Raw genomic sequence first — 15,690 nt, 5'->3', positions numbered from 1 at the left:
GGATTTGGTATTGATTTAATTTCCTGTGCTCATGATTGTATATAATTCAAGCATTTGTGGAAATAAGAGTTTGCAGTCAATTAGATCAAATTGCATTAGTATATTTAAAATTGTGTTTGATACATGATGTAGAAGTTTTTAATCTTGCTTCATATTGGTTGTTTTGTTTTGTTGTTTTTAATCAGGAAAAGGCAAACTACAAGCTAAATCCAGCCTGCCTCTTGTTTTTGTCTTTCCCTTTTTTACTTTTTTAGAGACAGGATCTCCCTCTGTCACCCAGGGTGAAATACAGTGACTATGGTGATCATACCTCACTGTAGCTTTGAACTTTTGGGCTCAAGAGAGCCTCCCACCTCAGCCTCCTGAGTAGCTAGGATTAGAGGTACAAGCCAGTGTGTCCAGTTACTTTTACATTTTTAAACAGTTGAAAAAAACTGAAAAGAAGAATATGTCATGACAGCTAAACATTCTGTGAAATTCAAATTTCATAGAATGCTAATATAGAAACATTTATTGGAACATAGCCATGCTCATTCATTTATCTATTTTTATGGTATTTTTTTAGCTACTTTTCTGCTGTAACAGCAGGGTTGAGTAGTTATGACAAATGGTATGGCCCACAAAGCCTAATGTATTTACTTTCTGGCCATTTACAAAAAATGTTTGCTAGCCCTTATTATAAATCATGAAAATACATGAAAGCCTTCACTGGTACCTTCATTTAGTTAACTGCATGTGGTATAGACAGCTGTGCTTTTTGAGCACCCCTGTAGCAACTTTCAAACTTCGTAGACTTCCTGTCTCAGCAAATCCTTATTAACAAAATGGATTCTTTTATAAATTAAAAAGATGCGGTGTGGTAAAAATTAATGTCACTCTTGTGGACTTAACATTCATGTTTTAAAACTGTTGGCCGGCAATCTCAGGAATCGAAGAAGAAGCGACTATTTGTAGTTTTGCTAAACCATGAATTTATGACTGGTGAAACTGGTGTGGCAAAACATGTTCAATCACCTAATCTGATATTCAGGATATAAAATAATTGCTTTTATGGTAATTCTTATACTATCAAAGATGGTCTTTATGGAGAAATTTGTGTAATGGAATGGAATTTAAGAAAGCACACTGGATGTTACCACAAAGGTCAAGGATTTTATAGCAAAGGGGAAAATCATTCCATTAATAAGCCACATATCAGTATCAATTTGAAAGTGAGCATTCAGTCATTATCTATCAGAAATTGTCCAAAGGAGGAGAAACTGCTCCAGTTTTGTGATATTTCTTATATCCTAAAATGAAAGTGCTACTCTAGACATCAGTTGAGACTTTAGAGCAAATCTATTACATTATTAAGCCAATCTTCTCTGTCACTTAAAAACTAACCACCCTTTGTTGGCTTTTTGTCAGCAGTCAAATGAGACTATGTGTGACATAATATATTTCTTGAGCTGGCAAGGAGCACTCTGCCTTATTATCTTAGGAAATGAGTTATGTTTATTTTTAACACTTTCATAATACTGGTATCATTAAATCTAACCAGACATACCTGAATATTTTAGTGTTCTGAGCTTATATTTTATACTACCTAGATGGTTATTTTTTTCTTTCGAATTAAATAGAAAGTCCATAATCACTTAAAATTACGTTAGTACAGTAGTCTGTCAAAATACACATTCCAGCCTGATTTTAACCTTTTCTTTGAGAGTCTCACTCTGCCACCCAGTCTGGAATGCAGTGGCACGATCTGGGCTCACTGCAACTTCTGCCTTCCAGGTTCAAGGGATTCTCCTGTCTCAGCCTTAGGAGTAGCTGGGATTACAGATGCACGCCACTACACCCAAATACATTTTTTTGTATTTTTTAGTAAAGATGAGGTTTGGTTTCACCATGTTGGTCAGACTGGTCTTGAACTTGTGACCTCAGGTGATCCACCCGCCTCGGCTTCCCAGAGTGCTGGGATTGCAGGCATGAGCCACTGCACCCAACCTGATTTTAACTTTTTTTTTTTTTTTTTGAAACAGGGTCGTGCTTTGTCGCCCAGGCTGAAGTGCAGAGGCACAATTATAGGTCACTGCTGCCTTGAATTCCTGAGCTCAAGTGATCCTCCCACCTCACCCTCCTGAGTAGTTGGGACTACAGGTGCACACCCCACCATGCCTGACTGATATTTAAATTTTTTATAGCAATGGCATCTTGCCATGTTGATCAGGCTGGTCTTGAGCTCCTGGACTCAAGGGATCCTCCCACCTACGCTTTCTTGAAGTGCTGGGATTATAGGTGTGAACCACCACACCTGGCCCCATTATTCCCTCCTGTACACGTGAAAAAATACCTGCATTTTGATCATCCACATAGTCATTCAGCACAGTGTTAACCTAGAAAAAAACAGCATTTGGGTATTTTGTAGATCATGACTAAGGTACATCACCAAAGTGATGTTTCTTCTCTTTTACACTTTCTGATTATAAGATTGCATGAGTTTGCCACCCTAAGTCTCCTCTCTTTGATGAGTATTTGACTGTTTCTATATATGGAATGTCACATAACCAGTGTTAGAAGTTTATAGAAAGGTATCTTCTACCCATTGTCTTTCAGTTCTTTGCTTTTGAGTCAGTCTCATTTTATAAGATAATGTTGCCTTTTACCCCTTACAGATAAAGAAATATGTCAAAATTTAAAAGGCAATGATAGTAAGCTTTCATTTCTTTTGATTGTGCTAATGAGAGAGAGTGTATGTTGCCGGGGGGCAGGGGAGGGGGGCGGGCAGGGGTGGAGAAGAACCTGAGCCCTGGAAGTCACAGAACTAGGTTCACATATCAGCTCTGTCACTTCCTGCTTGTAACCATGAGCCTCTCCGAACATACTATGTATTTCAGCTCACAAAGTTGTTAAAACAATTGATACTGTATGGAAAGCACCCAGCACAGTTTCTGCCATAGTAAATGCACCATTAGGTTAGTTTTTTGTTTGTTTGTTTGTTTGTTTTTTGAGATGGAGTCTCGCTCTTGTTGCGCAGGCTGGAGTGCAATGGCACCATCTCAGCTCACTACATCCTCTGCCTCCCGGGTTCAAGTGATTCTCCGGCCTCCAGCCTCAGCTTCCCCAGTAGCTGGGATTCACAGGCATGTGTTGCTACCCCTGGCTAATTTTTGTATTTTTAGTAGAGACAGGGTTTCACCGTGTTGGCCAGGATGAACCCCTAATCTCAGGTGATCCACCTGCCTCGGCCTCCCAAAGTGCTGGGATTACAGGTGTGAGCCACCGTGCCTGGTCTTATGTTAGCTGTTTTTCTGTATCAGTACATTAAGGCGTCTAATGTTCAATTAGAGTTCATGTCTATCTTTGCAAAAGGGGGAACAAGACACAAGTGAATGATGTACTCCCAAACCTCATTTAAGATGTTTTTTGAACTTTTTCTGTGTTCTGTATATGTTTCTAATAAAGCAGATCTTAGTGAACTGATTTTTTTCCATTTGTCATTTGCTGGAGGTTATAACTGGTAGCTCAAATAGGCTACAGTTTATGCCAGAGGAGAGGTTCACAGAGGGTCCTGTCTCTTAGCGAGGTGACTTGTATTTGAAAAATTAATAGGTATTAGTTATTCGAGATAAAAACTATATATAGGTAACTACTTATAGTTACTGTCTTTAAAGTGTGAAATGTGAAGACTGTGCCATTAAGTGGTTTTTTTTTTTTTTTTTTTGAGAAAGAATCTCACTCTGTTGCTAGGCTGGAGTGCAGTGGTGCGATCTCGGCCCATTAAGTGGATTTTTAATCTCATACAAGCTCAAGGCACAGCTGAAGACCTTTTAAATTCTGTGCAAGATAGTGGATATTTATAGCTAGTTTGTAATTGAAGACCCTTAATTTATCTTATCTGTAAGTCAGCCTTGTTGATTGTATCTAACATTTAGCACCTGTACAAAATTACTCAAGTCAGTAAATATATTTTGTAAAAAAAAACTAATTGACTTTGTTACAAGATTTACTCATTTAACCTTTAACAGTCCTCTTTAAAATAGGAATGATGATGTAACAGAAATTCCTGTAACTTACAGAGTACTATATGTAGACGAGGGGGAGCAGTTCAGCAACAACAATGCTGTCATAAATCAGGCAGTGCATTGGGATACTTTTTGTGGGTTTTAATTAACCAAGTAGTTCACATCATTCAGTACTCAAATGTCATAATTCAGAATTAGATGTTTTAAGAAAGCTAATTTTTGTACATAAGAAAAAATCTTATTAAAACATTTATTAAGATAGAAAAAGAGGGAAATATTAGTAACTCTCCTTTATAGATGAGGAGATTGAGAGACCAGAGTTTGAACTAACATAAAGTTGTATCAGTAGAGGGACTCAAATTAACAGTTTTTAATGGTATTCTATTTCCACTAGAAAATTAATAGTTCATTGTTGGAAAAATATTTGTATGTTGTTTAATGATCTTGGAAATACAGCCCATTATTTTAACCTGTTGAAAAAATATTTATAAGGCTGGATGCAGAGGCTCATGCTTATAATCCCATTGGGAGGCCGAGGCAGGTGGATCAGGAGGTCAGGAGTTTGAGACCAGCCTGACCAACATGGCAAAATCCCGTCTCTACTAAAAATATAAAACATTAGCCGGGCATGGTGGTGGGCACCTGTAATCCCAGGTACTCAGGAGGCTGAGGCATGAGAATCTCTTGAACCCGGGAAGCGGAGGTTGCAGTGAACCGAGATTGCACCACTGCACTCCAGCCTGGGCAACAGAGTGAGACTCCGTCTCAAAACAAAACAAAAAATATTTATAAATAAATGTTGAAGAAATAGATTATATATCCTAGTAGGTATAACTTGTAAAATTTCAACATAGGCAGCTGGTTTTATAGCCCATTATTTTAACCTGTTGAATAAATAAGATATAAATAAATGAGTTATAAGTTGTAAAATTTCAACACAGGCAACTGGTTATATAAACTGTACTTGTCTGCAAGGTGTTGGCAGTGCTTCTTTAAAAACAGTTTATAGCCAGGCGTGGTGGCTTACACCTGTAATCCCCGCACTTTGGGAGGCCAAGGTGGGCAGATCGCTTGAGTCCAGGAGTTTGGACCAGCCTGGTCAACATGGTGAAACCCTGTCTCTACTAAAAATACACAAATTAGTTGTGTGTGGTGGCGTTCACCTGTAATCCCAGCTACACAGGAAGCTGAGGCAGGAGAATCGCTTGAACTTGGGAGGCGAAGATTACAGTGAGTCAAGATCGTGCCCAGTACACTACAGGCTGGGCAAGAGTGAGACTGTGTCTCTGAAAATAAAACAGCACAGAAAAAATAGTTTATAATTCCCTATATTATGGAAAAGGTTTATGGATGTTTATGTATGGAAGTTTTAAAGTGACAGAAATTTTAAAAGAACTTGCTGTCAGAGATGTCTGAAATTAGTAATGGTTTTCCTTGTAAAATAGTTTTCTATGGGCCTGGTGTGGTGGCTCACACCTATAATACCAATACTTTGGGAGGCCGAGGCAGGCAGATTACCCTGAGGTCAGGAGTTCGAGACCAGCCTAACCAGTATGATGAAACCCCGTCTCTACTAAAAATACAAAAATTAGCCAGGCATGGTGGCATGAGCCTGTAACCCTAGCTACTTGGGAGACTGAGACAGGAGAATCACTTGAACCTGGGAGGCGGAGGTTGCAGTGAGCCGAGACCACGCCATTGCACTCCAGCCTGGACAACAAGAGCAAAATTCCATCTCAAAAAGAAAAAAAAAAAAAGTTTCCTGTGTTCTGTTTGTTCTAGACTAGACTGTCAGCTGATGTGCATTAAGAGGGTTAGAGTCTGATAGGATTTCTAAGTGTCCACTGTATTATTGAGGGGGTGCAGAGAAAAGAGATTGCTAGAAAGTTTCTTTGCAAAGTAAAGAAAGACATGTTAATGCCCATTTTTTTCCTCCCAAAATGACAGATTTTGCCTACTTATTTGTATGACATTTTTTCATTCTAGTATTTTTTTCTGCTATAAAGCAGTGCTTCTATATATTTTCCAAGGAACATAGTTAATTTGAAGGCCCTTACTTTGTCCTGTTGGCTTTCACTATGTTTAAGTACATATCAGATAGAATATTTACCACAATATTACTCTAAAAATACAGAGTAGTGCCTTAAAAGCAGTATGAGAAGGAAACATTATACCTGGATAGACTTTGAAGAGTGAAGTATGACCTACTTGATTAGGAGTCCTTTTTTATTTTTTACACTTCAGCCACCTTTTGGCTTTTCGAAGTTGCCAAATTGTTTTTTATTCATCAGATATAGTTCACTTAGTTTAGCTCTGTTCTATTCACTGGTTTCCATGATCTGCCTGTCCACTTTTTTACTTTTTTTTTTTTTTTTTTTTTTTTGAGACGGAGTCTTGCTCTGTCACCCAGGCTGGAGTGCAGTGGAGTGATCTCGGCTCACTGCAAGCTCCACCTGCCGAGTTCACACCGTTCTCCTGCCTCAGCCTCCCGAATAGCTGGGACTACAGGCACCTGCCACCACACCCAGCTAATTTTTTTGTATTTTTGGTAGAGACAGGGTTTCACCATGTTAGTCGGGATGGTCTCGATCTCCTGACCTCGTGATCCGCCCACCTCGGCCTCTCAAAGTTGCTGGGATTACAGGCATGAGCCACTGCACCCAGCCCTTCCTGTCCACTTTTAAAATAGCTGCCATTTGACAGTGCTGGTCTGTTATTCTTCCCAGCTACTCTCGTGTTACTGCAGCTGATCTCAAATACAGGAGCAGCAGAGGTACTTTGAGAGAGAGAGAGAACAGAATGTCAGAGTCCAGTGGGAGACCAGCAAATTGTGGGAAATCATGTGATTGTGTGATTCACATCTCCAGTGAGAGAGAATCAGTTATTTCTATGTCTAGATCCACCCTGTTATGAGAGTAATACCATCAATAATGTATTTTTGATTGTCTGGGTGTTTTGGCGCTAGTTTCAAGAAATAAAAATTTTAGCAGTAAAATTACTGGTCAGATGACTGTAAGTAGAACTTAATTTGATGACATTTAAATTAGAACAGAATAAAAGTAGTTTCAAACTCTAGAGGTTAAGTATTATGGGAAGGTCAGTAAGTCATCTGTGTATATATCGGCATTAAAATGTTCACCTCAGTTCTTCTGCCAACACCCTTAAATGACCTGATGTTATTTGATTTGTATATTGCTTCCAATAGTGAATCCCTTAAAAAGATGACTTGAGCCGGGCGCGGTGGCTCAAGCCTGTAATCCCAGCACTTTGGGAGGCCGAGACAGGCGGATCACGAGGTCAGGAGATCGAGACCATCCTGGCTAACACGGTGAAACCCCGTCTCTACTAAAAAATACAAAAAAAAAAAAAACTAGCTGGGCATGGTGGCGGGCGCCTGTAGTCCCAGCTACTTGGGAGGCTGAGGCAGGAGAATGGCGTGAACCCGGGAGGCGGAGCTTGCAGTGAGCCGAGATCCGGCCACTGCACTCCAGTGTGGGCGACAGAGCGAGACTCCGTCTCAAAAAAAAAAAAAAGATGACTTGAATAAGGCTATACTTTAAAAGTTAGAAAACACATTAATTTCAAATTTTGACTTTAGGACATTGTTGTCAAGGGTCAAATATTACCACAGATTAACTTCTTACGCTTTTTTGTTATACAGTTGCCAATGAACTATAACTCATGAATTTGTGTTTTTGGTACATTTAGATCAAAGGAATTTTCCTCAGTCCTTAGAATGTATAGGAGGGAAAGTCTGTAACATTAATGGTAGGAGAGCGTAACATGGACCTTTCTTTTAATCTATAATTCTAGGACGACATAGACAGCCTAAACCCAGTTCTCAGGGACAACCCGCAGCTTCACGAGGAAGTGAAAGTCTGGGTAAAGGAACAAAAGGTTCAGGAGATTTTTATGCAAGGTAACTATTTTGAAGTTATGCATTAAAGTTTTTTGGATCTTAGGCAACTTATCATATTTGGTTTTGGTTATTCAATTGTGTGCAATATAAATAGAAGGCCCAGTCCAGTATTTTGAGTTATGTATAGCCAGGAAAATAATAACAGAGTCATAATAATTTTCATGGAAAGTTGATAATTTCACGAGTTTATTAACTTATTTGAGCTAAATGCCTGTCATGAAATTACAGCCACACACAGGTGTTTTGTTGACAGAAAATTGCATATTATGGAATTCTGTAGGTGTGTCTTTCCTGGAGAAGGAAGCATTGTTTGCAGTAGAGGGTTGCCCACAGTCACCATTTATTTCCTTTGAAGAATATTCTTCGTATCTGGTAAAAGTGGCCTATTTCATCAGTGCACCTTTTTCAGAAATTTACTAGTCTTTTATTTCCTTTGTTAGTATGTTAAAACATGTGACCTTCGAACCAGTGGGGTTTGATAATTTTTAGCAATGCCCATTTCTGTCAGTAAAATCATGTATTGTAAATACAGGTTTTTTGGAAATTGAATGGGAAGTGAGACAATATGGCATGAACAGTTGTCGAATGTCTTTGTGAATGGAATTTTGTTGTTAAATTCCCATGTTTATCTCGACCGTCAACTTCCATGCCATTAAGCATCAAGAGAGAATCCCAAAGCTGTTTGCTTTATATGGGCGTGTACAGTAGTGGATCATCTACATATTTAATTCTTCCTAGGTTAAATATTCTTTAAACTTTTCTATGAAGAATTTCAAACACACACAAAAATAGAATATTTCAGTGAACTTTCCTTCACCTATCTCCCAGCCCCAATAACTATCAAATCTTGGCTGATCCTGTGTTGTCCATACCCCCTTCTATCAAATTTCAGACATCACCCTATTCTATCCATTTTTTAAAACAAAACAATGCTGGAACATTATTCTGAAAAAAGTAAGTTTTTAAATTTTAAATAGTAGGTATTTCAAGTTTTCGTTTGTCTCACAAATGTCAAATATTTTAACAGGTTTGATTTGTTTTTTTAAAATCAAGGGATTCCGAAAAGGTCCACACATGGTGATTGTTTGGTACATCCCCTTTGTTACTCTTTTTGTTCCCTTTCCTTGCAATTAATTTGTTGAAGAAACCAGGCAAATTGTATAAAAATAATATTTTGTTTCTGCATTGTATCCTTAGAGGAGAAAAGATTAAGGGGCAGTATAGTCCCTATTCTTTCTATGCAGAATTGTGTGAGGCTGACTCTAACCTATGTTAAGTAGTGGGAACAAACCAGTGTAAATTGTTTGTTAATGGGAATTGAAAACTGATCATATTTCAAATTACTCTATAAGCATGTCCTATATTATTTAGAAAAAGTAATACAAAGTCTTATTCTTCAATAGTTAGAAAAGACTGAAGTTTATATAATTGATATGGCTACTAAACAGTGTTTACGCATCACCTCCCTTAAATTATAGCCAGTCAACATCTTTACTTTTCTCTAGATGAACGTATTTAATTTACAGGTCATTTGGAATACTTTCTACAGTTCATTGATTTATATATATATATTTAAAGCTGGCAAAGGATTAATGGTTGAATCTGTTGTAACTGTAGAAGAAAGAACATCAGAAAAATAAATTCAGTCCCAGATCTTTGACTTAAAATTTTACCTAATCTGTCAACCTCTCACTTTCTTGATTTTTGTAAAAGGGCTAACAATACTTAAGAGAGAGAATTAAATAAGCACTTGAAAATTTTGAAAGCACTTTGTAAATTATTAAGGTATAGCAGTTTTTTCCCTTTCAGTTCTTTGTTAAAGTATTTGATACCGTTTTAATACCTGTGAATTAAAGATCATTTTCATCTCAGTATCCTCTTCTGTAGAGTGACTTGTTTTATTAGACATAGCTGAATATCTGTAGATAAATATCTTTAATATGTAATTTTTAAATTTTCTAATGGATATCTATACAAGAATATCCTTTGAAAAAGTGAGTTTTACAAAAGTGTACCATATTTTGTTTAAAATTTTTAGTGCTGTATGTATAAATTCACTTAGCCAATCTCTTTTTTAAGACTTTTAGCAGCTTTTCCTGGCTGTTATAGCAAATCAAAATTTGTAGTTGTTTATGGTAAAGTTTTGGCAACTGGAAGACTCAAACATCAAGTTGCAAGTTAATCTTTCTATTTCAACCATGTAAGTCAACTTCCGCAATCTTACTAAGTAGCTTTGTGACCTTACTGCATTCTACACTATTGTAACTTTGCATTTTGAACTGTTCTCTTATTAACTTGTGATCCTAGAAACCTTCCTTCTCTCTTATTTTATTTCTGTTGAATCAGGAAATGTGTAGGTCTAGTGCAGTGCATATAGTAACTTCAGAATGATTCATTTGAAAGGATATTTATTTACTTCTAAAACATTTTTTTGAAAACTGATAGTTGGGTATATTACTATTATACACTAGCTCATGTTTCTTCTAAAAGGCAGTTATTAAATGAAAATGTCTCCATTTAAAATATTTCTATTTCTTGTGTTTTTTTAAAGGTCCTTATTCCTTAAATGGATACAGAGTGAGAGTATATAGACAAGACTCTGCCACCCAGTGGTTTACTGGCATAATTACTCATCATGATCTCTTCACCCGCACCATGATCGTTATGAATGATCAGGTAAATAGTTCGACTGATATTTTTGTAGAGATTTTAGAAGTTCAGATCGTCTGTGCCCCCCAAAATACATCAACAATTTGATACTAAATAATTTTTTTCTCTATGGTTTTTGGTCCTGTAATTCTAGTAAGTTTAAGTGTATCTGATATTTCATAGAGGTCATTTCAGGTCATAGGGAGACAGTGATGCTCAATTTATTTCAACACTGATAAAATCAGTTCCTAAAATAGAGGCATTAAACTCTTTTAATTGATTAGTCTTTTTAAAATCCTTAGATCAGCTAAAATTTTCTTTCTCAGAGTTGCAGTTTTTCTGTCCCTCCAGTAATAAAAATGTTTCCCAAATCGTTTCTTTTCATCAGTGAAAACTTAAACACTACAGTTCTTCTCACATCAGATGTCAGTGTTGGTATGCTCAATTAAGTTTTATGGTGAATCTTAAGGATTATAGGTTTCCTATGGAGTTTCTTTGTTTTGTTTTGTTTTGTTTTGTTTTTGAGATGGAGTCTCGCTCTGTCACCCAGGCTAGAATGCAGTGGCATGATCTCAGCTCACTGTAAGCTCCACCTCCTGGGTTCACGCCATTCTCCTGCCTCAGCCTCCTGAGTAGCTAGGACTACAGGCACCTACCACCACACCCGGCTAATTTTTTTGTATTTTTAGTAGAGACGAGATTTCACCATATTAGCCAGGATGGTCTTGATCTCCTGACCTCATGATCCGCCCACCTCGGCCTCCCAAAGTGCTGGGATTACAGGCATGAGCCACCGCACCTGAATCCTATGGAGTCTTAAGTACCAGTCTGAAAGTCTTGAGATTTCAATTTTTTTTTTAATACAAAAAATATTCATTTTTAAAGCTATTGTTTATGTAGAAAAAATAGATATTTATACCTTCCTGCCTGATTGGATTGTGGAGATTATCTGATAGAGCTCCTTTATACACAATTCAAAGTGAATACTTTGGTTAAAATGTAGATAAAATGCTAAATAAATGTTATTCTTTCATTGCGTTTGATTTTTTTCCCTAAAACAGTGACAAACTTTTACCTCTTAAAGCAGAAAACTGCCTTGAATTGTTAAAATAGTTTTAACCACATTTTAAAAATTATTCATTTGCACAATTTTTGTCTTTTTCTTCTCCCTAAAGTCTACCTCTGAGTTTTATTTTACAACTGCTTTTTGAAAATTACTTTCTATTTTTAAAATACATTTCATATCTTGGCGTCTGTGCTTTTGTTTTTTAGTATCATTGTTGGCATCTGTATTCTTGATTAATACCCTTGTTTTTCAAGATTTACTTGCAGTAAATATATTTGCTTTTTAATTCTTGGTTAGCAGTTGAAACGGTGAGTTTCAGAATGTTAAAAAGGTAATTTTGTCTTAAGTGAATAAAGTAAATTATTGTAACAGAATCTTATAAATTAGGGATCCCAAGCTGATTTCTAAACATTTCTACCGAGTAAAGAAATTATACCAAATATTTGATTAGCTCATTCTATTTAATTTTTGTTTTTGTTTTGTATCATGGATTAGGTACTAGAACCACAGAATGTCGATCCTTCTATGGTTCAAATGACCTTTCTAGATGATGTTGTTCACTCTTTGTTAAAAGGTGAAAATATTGGCATTACATCACGACGCAGGTCTCGTGCCAATCAAAACGTCAACGCTGTTCACGTATGTATGTTATTAGGGATGGATTTCTGTAAAATATTTTTCCTTAGGCTAGTAGAAACCAGGTAGTAAACAATTACTGTTAATTGGTTATTTTTAGAGCCATTATACACGTGCTCAAGCAAATAGTCCCAGACCAGCAATGAACTCCCAAGCTGCTGTACCAAAACAGAATACGCACCAGCAACAGCAACAAAGAAGTATCCGTCCAAATAAGAGGAAGGGCTCAGATAGCAGTATACCAGATGAAGAGAAGATGAAGGAGGAAAAATATGATTATATATCACGAGGCGGTAGGACCCACTTTTTTTTTTAAGGGAATGAAAACGAAACAAAAATACATTTTAAAATACGCTTATTTAGTATGAAAAATAAGATTGTTCTTTCTTTAATCCTACAGAAAACCCTAAAGGTAAAAACAAACACTTGATGAATAAAAGAAGGAAACCTGAGGAGGATGAAAAGAAACTAAATATGAAAAGACTTCGAACTGACAATGTTTCAGACTTTTCTGAGAGCAGCGACTCAGAAAATTCAAATAAGAGAATAATAGATAATTCATCAGAACAGAAGTCAGAGAATGAATTGAAAAATAAAAATACTTCAAAAATAAATGGAGAAGAAGGAAAATCCCCTAATAATGAGAAGGCAGGAGAAGAGACCCTAAAAGATAGCCAGCCTCCCTGGGATCATATACAGGAAGATGAAAAACATGAAGAAGCAGAGAAGCGGAAGTCTGTTGACACTCAGCTTCAAGAAGATATGATTATCCATTCGTCAGAACAGTCCACAGTTTCTGATCATAATTCTAATGATTTACTTCCTCAGGAATGCAGTATGGAAAAAACACATACCATGGAATTACTACCAAAGGAGAAGTTTGTATCCAGACCACCCACACCAAAATGTGTTATTGATATTACAAATGACACTAATTTAGAAAAGGTGGCTCAGGAAAACTCAAGTACCTTTGGCCTTCAGACACTTCAGAAAATGGATCCTAATGTTAGTGATTCAAAACACTCTATTGCAAATGCAAAATTCTTGGAAACAGCAAAACAAGATTCTGACCAGAGCTGGGTCAGTGATGTAGTTAAAGTGGATCTTACCCAATCAAGTGTTACAAATGCTTCTTCAGGAAATGATCACTTGAACATGGAAAAAGAGAAGTATGTCTCTTACATTTCTCCTTTAAGTGTGGTTTCTGTCGTGGAAGATAAGCTGCATAAGCGAAGTCCACCTCCAGAGACTATAAAATCTAAACTTAATACTTCAGTAGATACTCACAAGATAAAATCCAGTCCGTCACCTGAAGTTGTTAAACCCAAAATAACTCATTCTCCTGATTCTGTAAAGTCTAAGACCACTTATGTGAACAGCCAAGCTACTGGTGAAAGAAGACTGGCAAATAAGATAGAACATGAGCTGTCAAGATGCAGTTTTCATCCAATTCCTACTCGAAGCAGTACATTAGAAACTACAAAGAGTCCTCTTATCATTGATAAAAATGAGCATTTTACAGTTTACAGAGATCCTGCACTTATTGGGTCAGAAACAGGAGCTAATCATATTTCACCTTTCCTAAGCCAGCATCCTTTTCCTCTTCACTCCTCATCTCATAGAACCTGTTTAAATCCAGGTACCCATCATCCTGCCTTAACTCCTGCACCCCATTTACTAGCCGGATCATCTAGTCAAACTCCATTACCTGCCATTAACACTCATCCTCTGACTAGTGGTCCACACCATGCTGTTCATCACCCTCATTTACTTCCCACTGTGTTACCTGGAGTGCCTACTGCCTCCTTACTTGGTGGCCACCAACGACTAGAGAGTGCTCATGCCAGCAGCTTGAGCCACTTAGCACTAGCACACCAGCAACAACAACAGTTGTTACAGCACCAGTCACCTCATCTTCTTGGACAAGCCCATCCTTCTGCTTCATATAATCAGCTTGGACTTTATCCAATTATTTGGCAGTATCCAAATGGAACACATGCATACTCAGGACTCGGTTTGCCTTCTTCTAAGTGGGTTCACCCAGAAAATGCAGTTAATGCTGAAGCTTCATTAAGGAGGGTAAGTTACACTGTAGTTTGCCACATATCAATATAAATGAACATGTACAGGTGCTTTTTCAATATTTCATCTATGTTTTAGGTCATTTCCTATTATAAAATATATTAGAACTTTTCGGTGGTTTTTCCATACGCTTAGTAACCTCAAGAGTGGGAGCTGAAACCTCAGAAAAGCCTGTTTATAAAAAGAGTTAGTTTAAGGAAGTAAAACTTTATAGATTGTAATATTTATTATACATATAAATTTTGGGTATATTTTCTTTTTTTCTTTTTTTTTTTTTTTTGAGATGGAGTCTCACTCTGTCACTTAGGCTAGAATGCAGTGACATGATCTCGGGTCACTGCAACCTCTGCCTCCTGGGTTCAAGTGATTCTCCTGCCTCAGCCTCCTGAGTGAGTAGCTGGGATTACAGGTGCCTGCCACTATGCCTGGCAAATTTTTGTATTTTTAGTAGAGACGGGGTTTTACCATGTTGGGCAGGCTGGTCTTCAACTCCTGACTTTGTGATCCACCTGTCTCGGCCTCCCAAAGTGCTGAGATTACAGTGTGAGCCACTGCGCCCAGCTGATTTTTGGTATAAGAATTATACCAATTTATACATAATTATAATTATACAATAATTATGTGATAATTATAATATATAATACAAATTATACATAATTATTTTGCTCAGCCAAATTCCCAGAAATGAAATTTCTAAAATTTATATAAAATTTTAAGGCTTTTGATATATATTATCAAATTATTCTTAAAAACAAATTGTTAATATTCTCCAGATGTGTATTTGTATATTAATGGTATAGTACAGTGTTAACTGTTTAACCCCCTTGTTCCCTTAAGGGTGTTCAAGGTTGCAGATTCCCAGTATTTGAGGGTAAAGCTGCAGCTGAGATTTTGTCTGCCTAACAGTATTGCTGAAGGTGCTGGTATAAGGCTCTTGTTCATTCATAAGCTATGTGGTTTCTATAGCAAATTCATTTTTACACTAAAAAATGGTTGTTGAGAGCAATACCTGCCCCAGTATAAAAAATGGAAAAATTGATATCACTTTTAAACTCCCAGGAGACAGCCTTGTCCTTTGTACATCCTAGGATGCTCATCAAGTATCCCCCAGAATCTCTCTCTCTCTTTTTTTTTTTTTTTTTTTTTTTTTTTTGAGACAGAATCTCGCTCTGTCGCCTGGGCTGGAGTGCAGTGGCCAGATCTCAGCTCACTGCAAGCTCCGCCCCCCGGGTTTACGCCATTCTCCTGCCTCAGCCTCCCAAGTAGCTGGGACTACAGGCGCCCGCCACCTCGCCCGGCTAGTTTTTTTTGTATTTTTTAGTAGAGATGGGGTT

The 15,690-nt window shown here is 37.2% G+C and overlaps 1 protein-coding gene across 8 annotated transcripts in view; it reads left to right on the top strand.

Annotated features, from left to right (window-relative positions):
* Positions 1-15,690, top strand: part of JMJD1C (jumonji domain containing 1C) — a 370,899-nt gene that overhangs the window by 310,296 nt on the left and 44,913 nt on the right. For 3 of the 8 annotated variants that reach the window (XM_030941211.1, XM_010355195.2, XM_010355202.2), the window contains 5 exons: positions 7,818-7,923; positions 10,475-10,599; positions 12,134-12,277; positions 12,375-12,567; positions 12,675-14,353. In XM_030941211.1, the coding sequence (XP_030797071.1) occupies positions 7,917-7,923; positions 10,475-10,599; positions 12,134-12,277; positions 12,375-12,567; positions 12,675-14,353 (2,148 nt within the window). In that variant the 5' untranslated portion in view covers positions 7,818-7,916. Of the gene's footprint in view, positions 1-7,817; positions 7,924-10,474; positions 10,600-12,133; positions 12,282-12,374; positions 12,568-12,674; positions 14,354-15,690 lie in introns of all 8 variants that reach the window. The other 5 variants (XM_030941213.1, XM_030941212.1, XM_030941210.1 and 2 more) reach the window with 4 other exon arrangements.

The sequence above is a fragment of the Rhinopithecus roxellana genome, chromosome 11 (genome assembly GCF_007565055.1).
Source record: "Rhinopithecus roxellana isolate Shanxi Qingling chromosome 11, ASM756505v1, whole genome shotgun sequence".
Classification (NCBI taxonomy): domain Eukaryota; kingdom Metazoa; phylum Chordata; class Mammalia; order Primates; family Cercopithecidae; genus Rhinopithecus; species Rhinopithecus roxellana.
The sequence above is the reverse complement of the archived record's forward strand: the minus strand, read 5'-3'. Positions and strand labels throughout refer to the sequence as shown.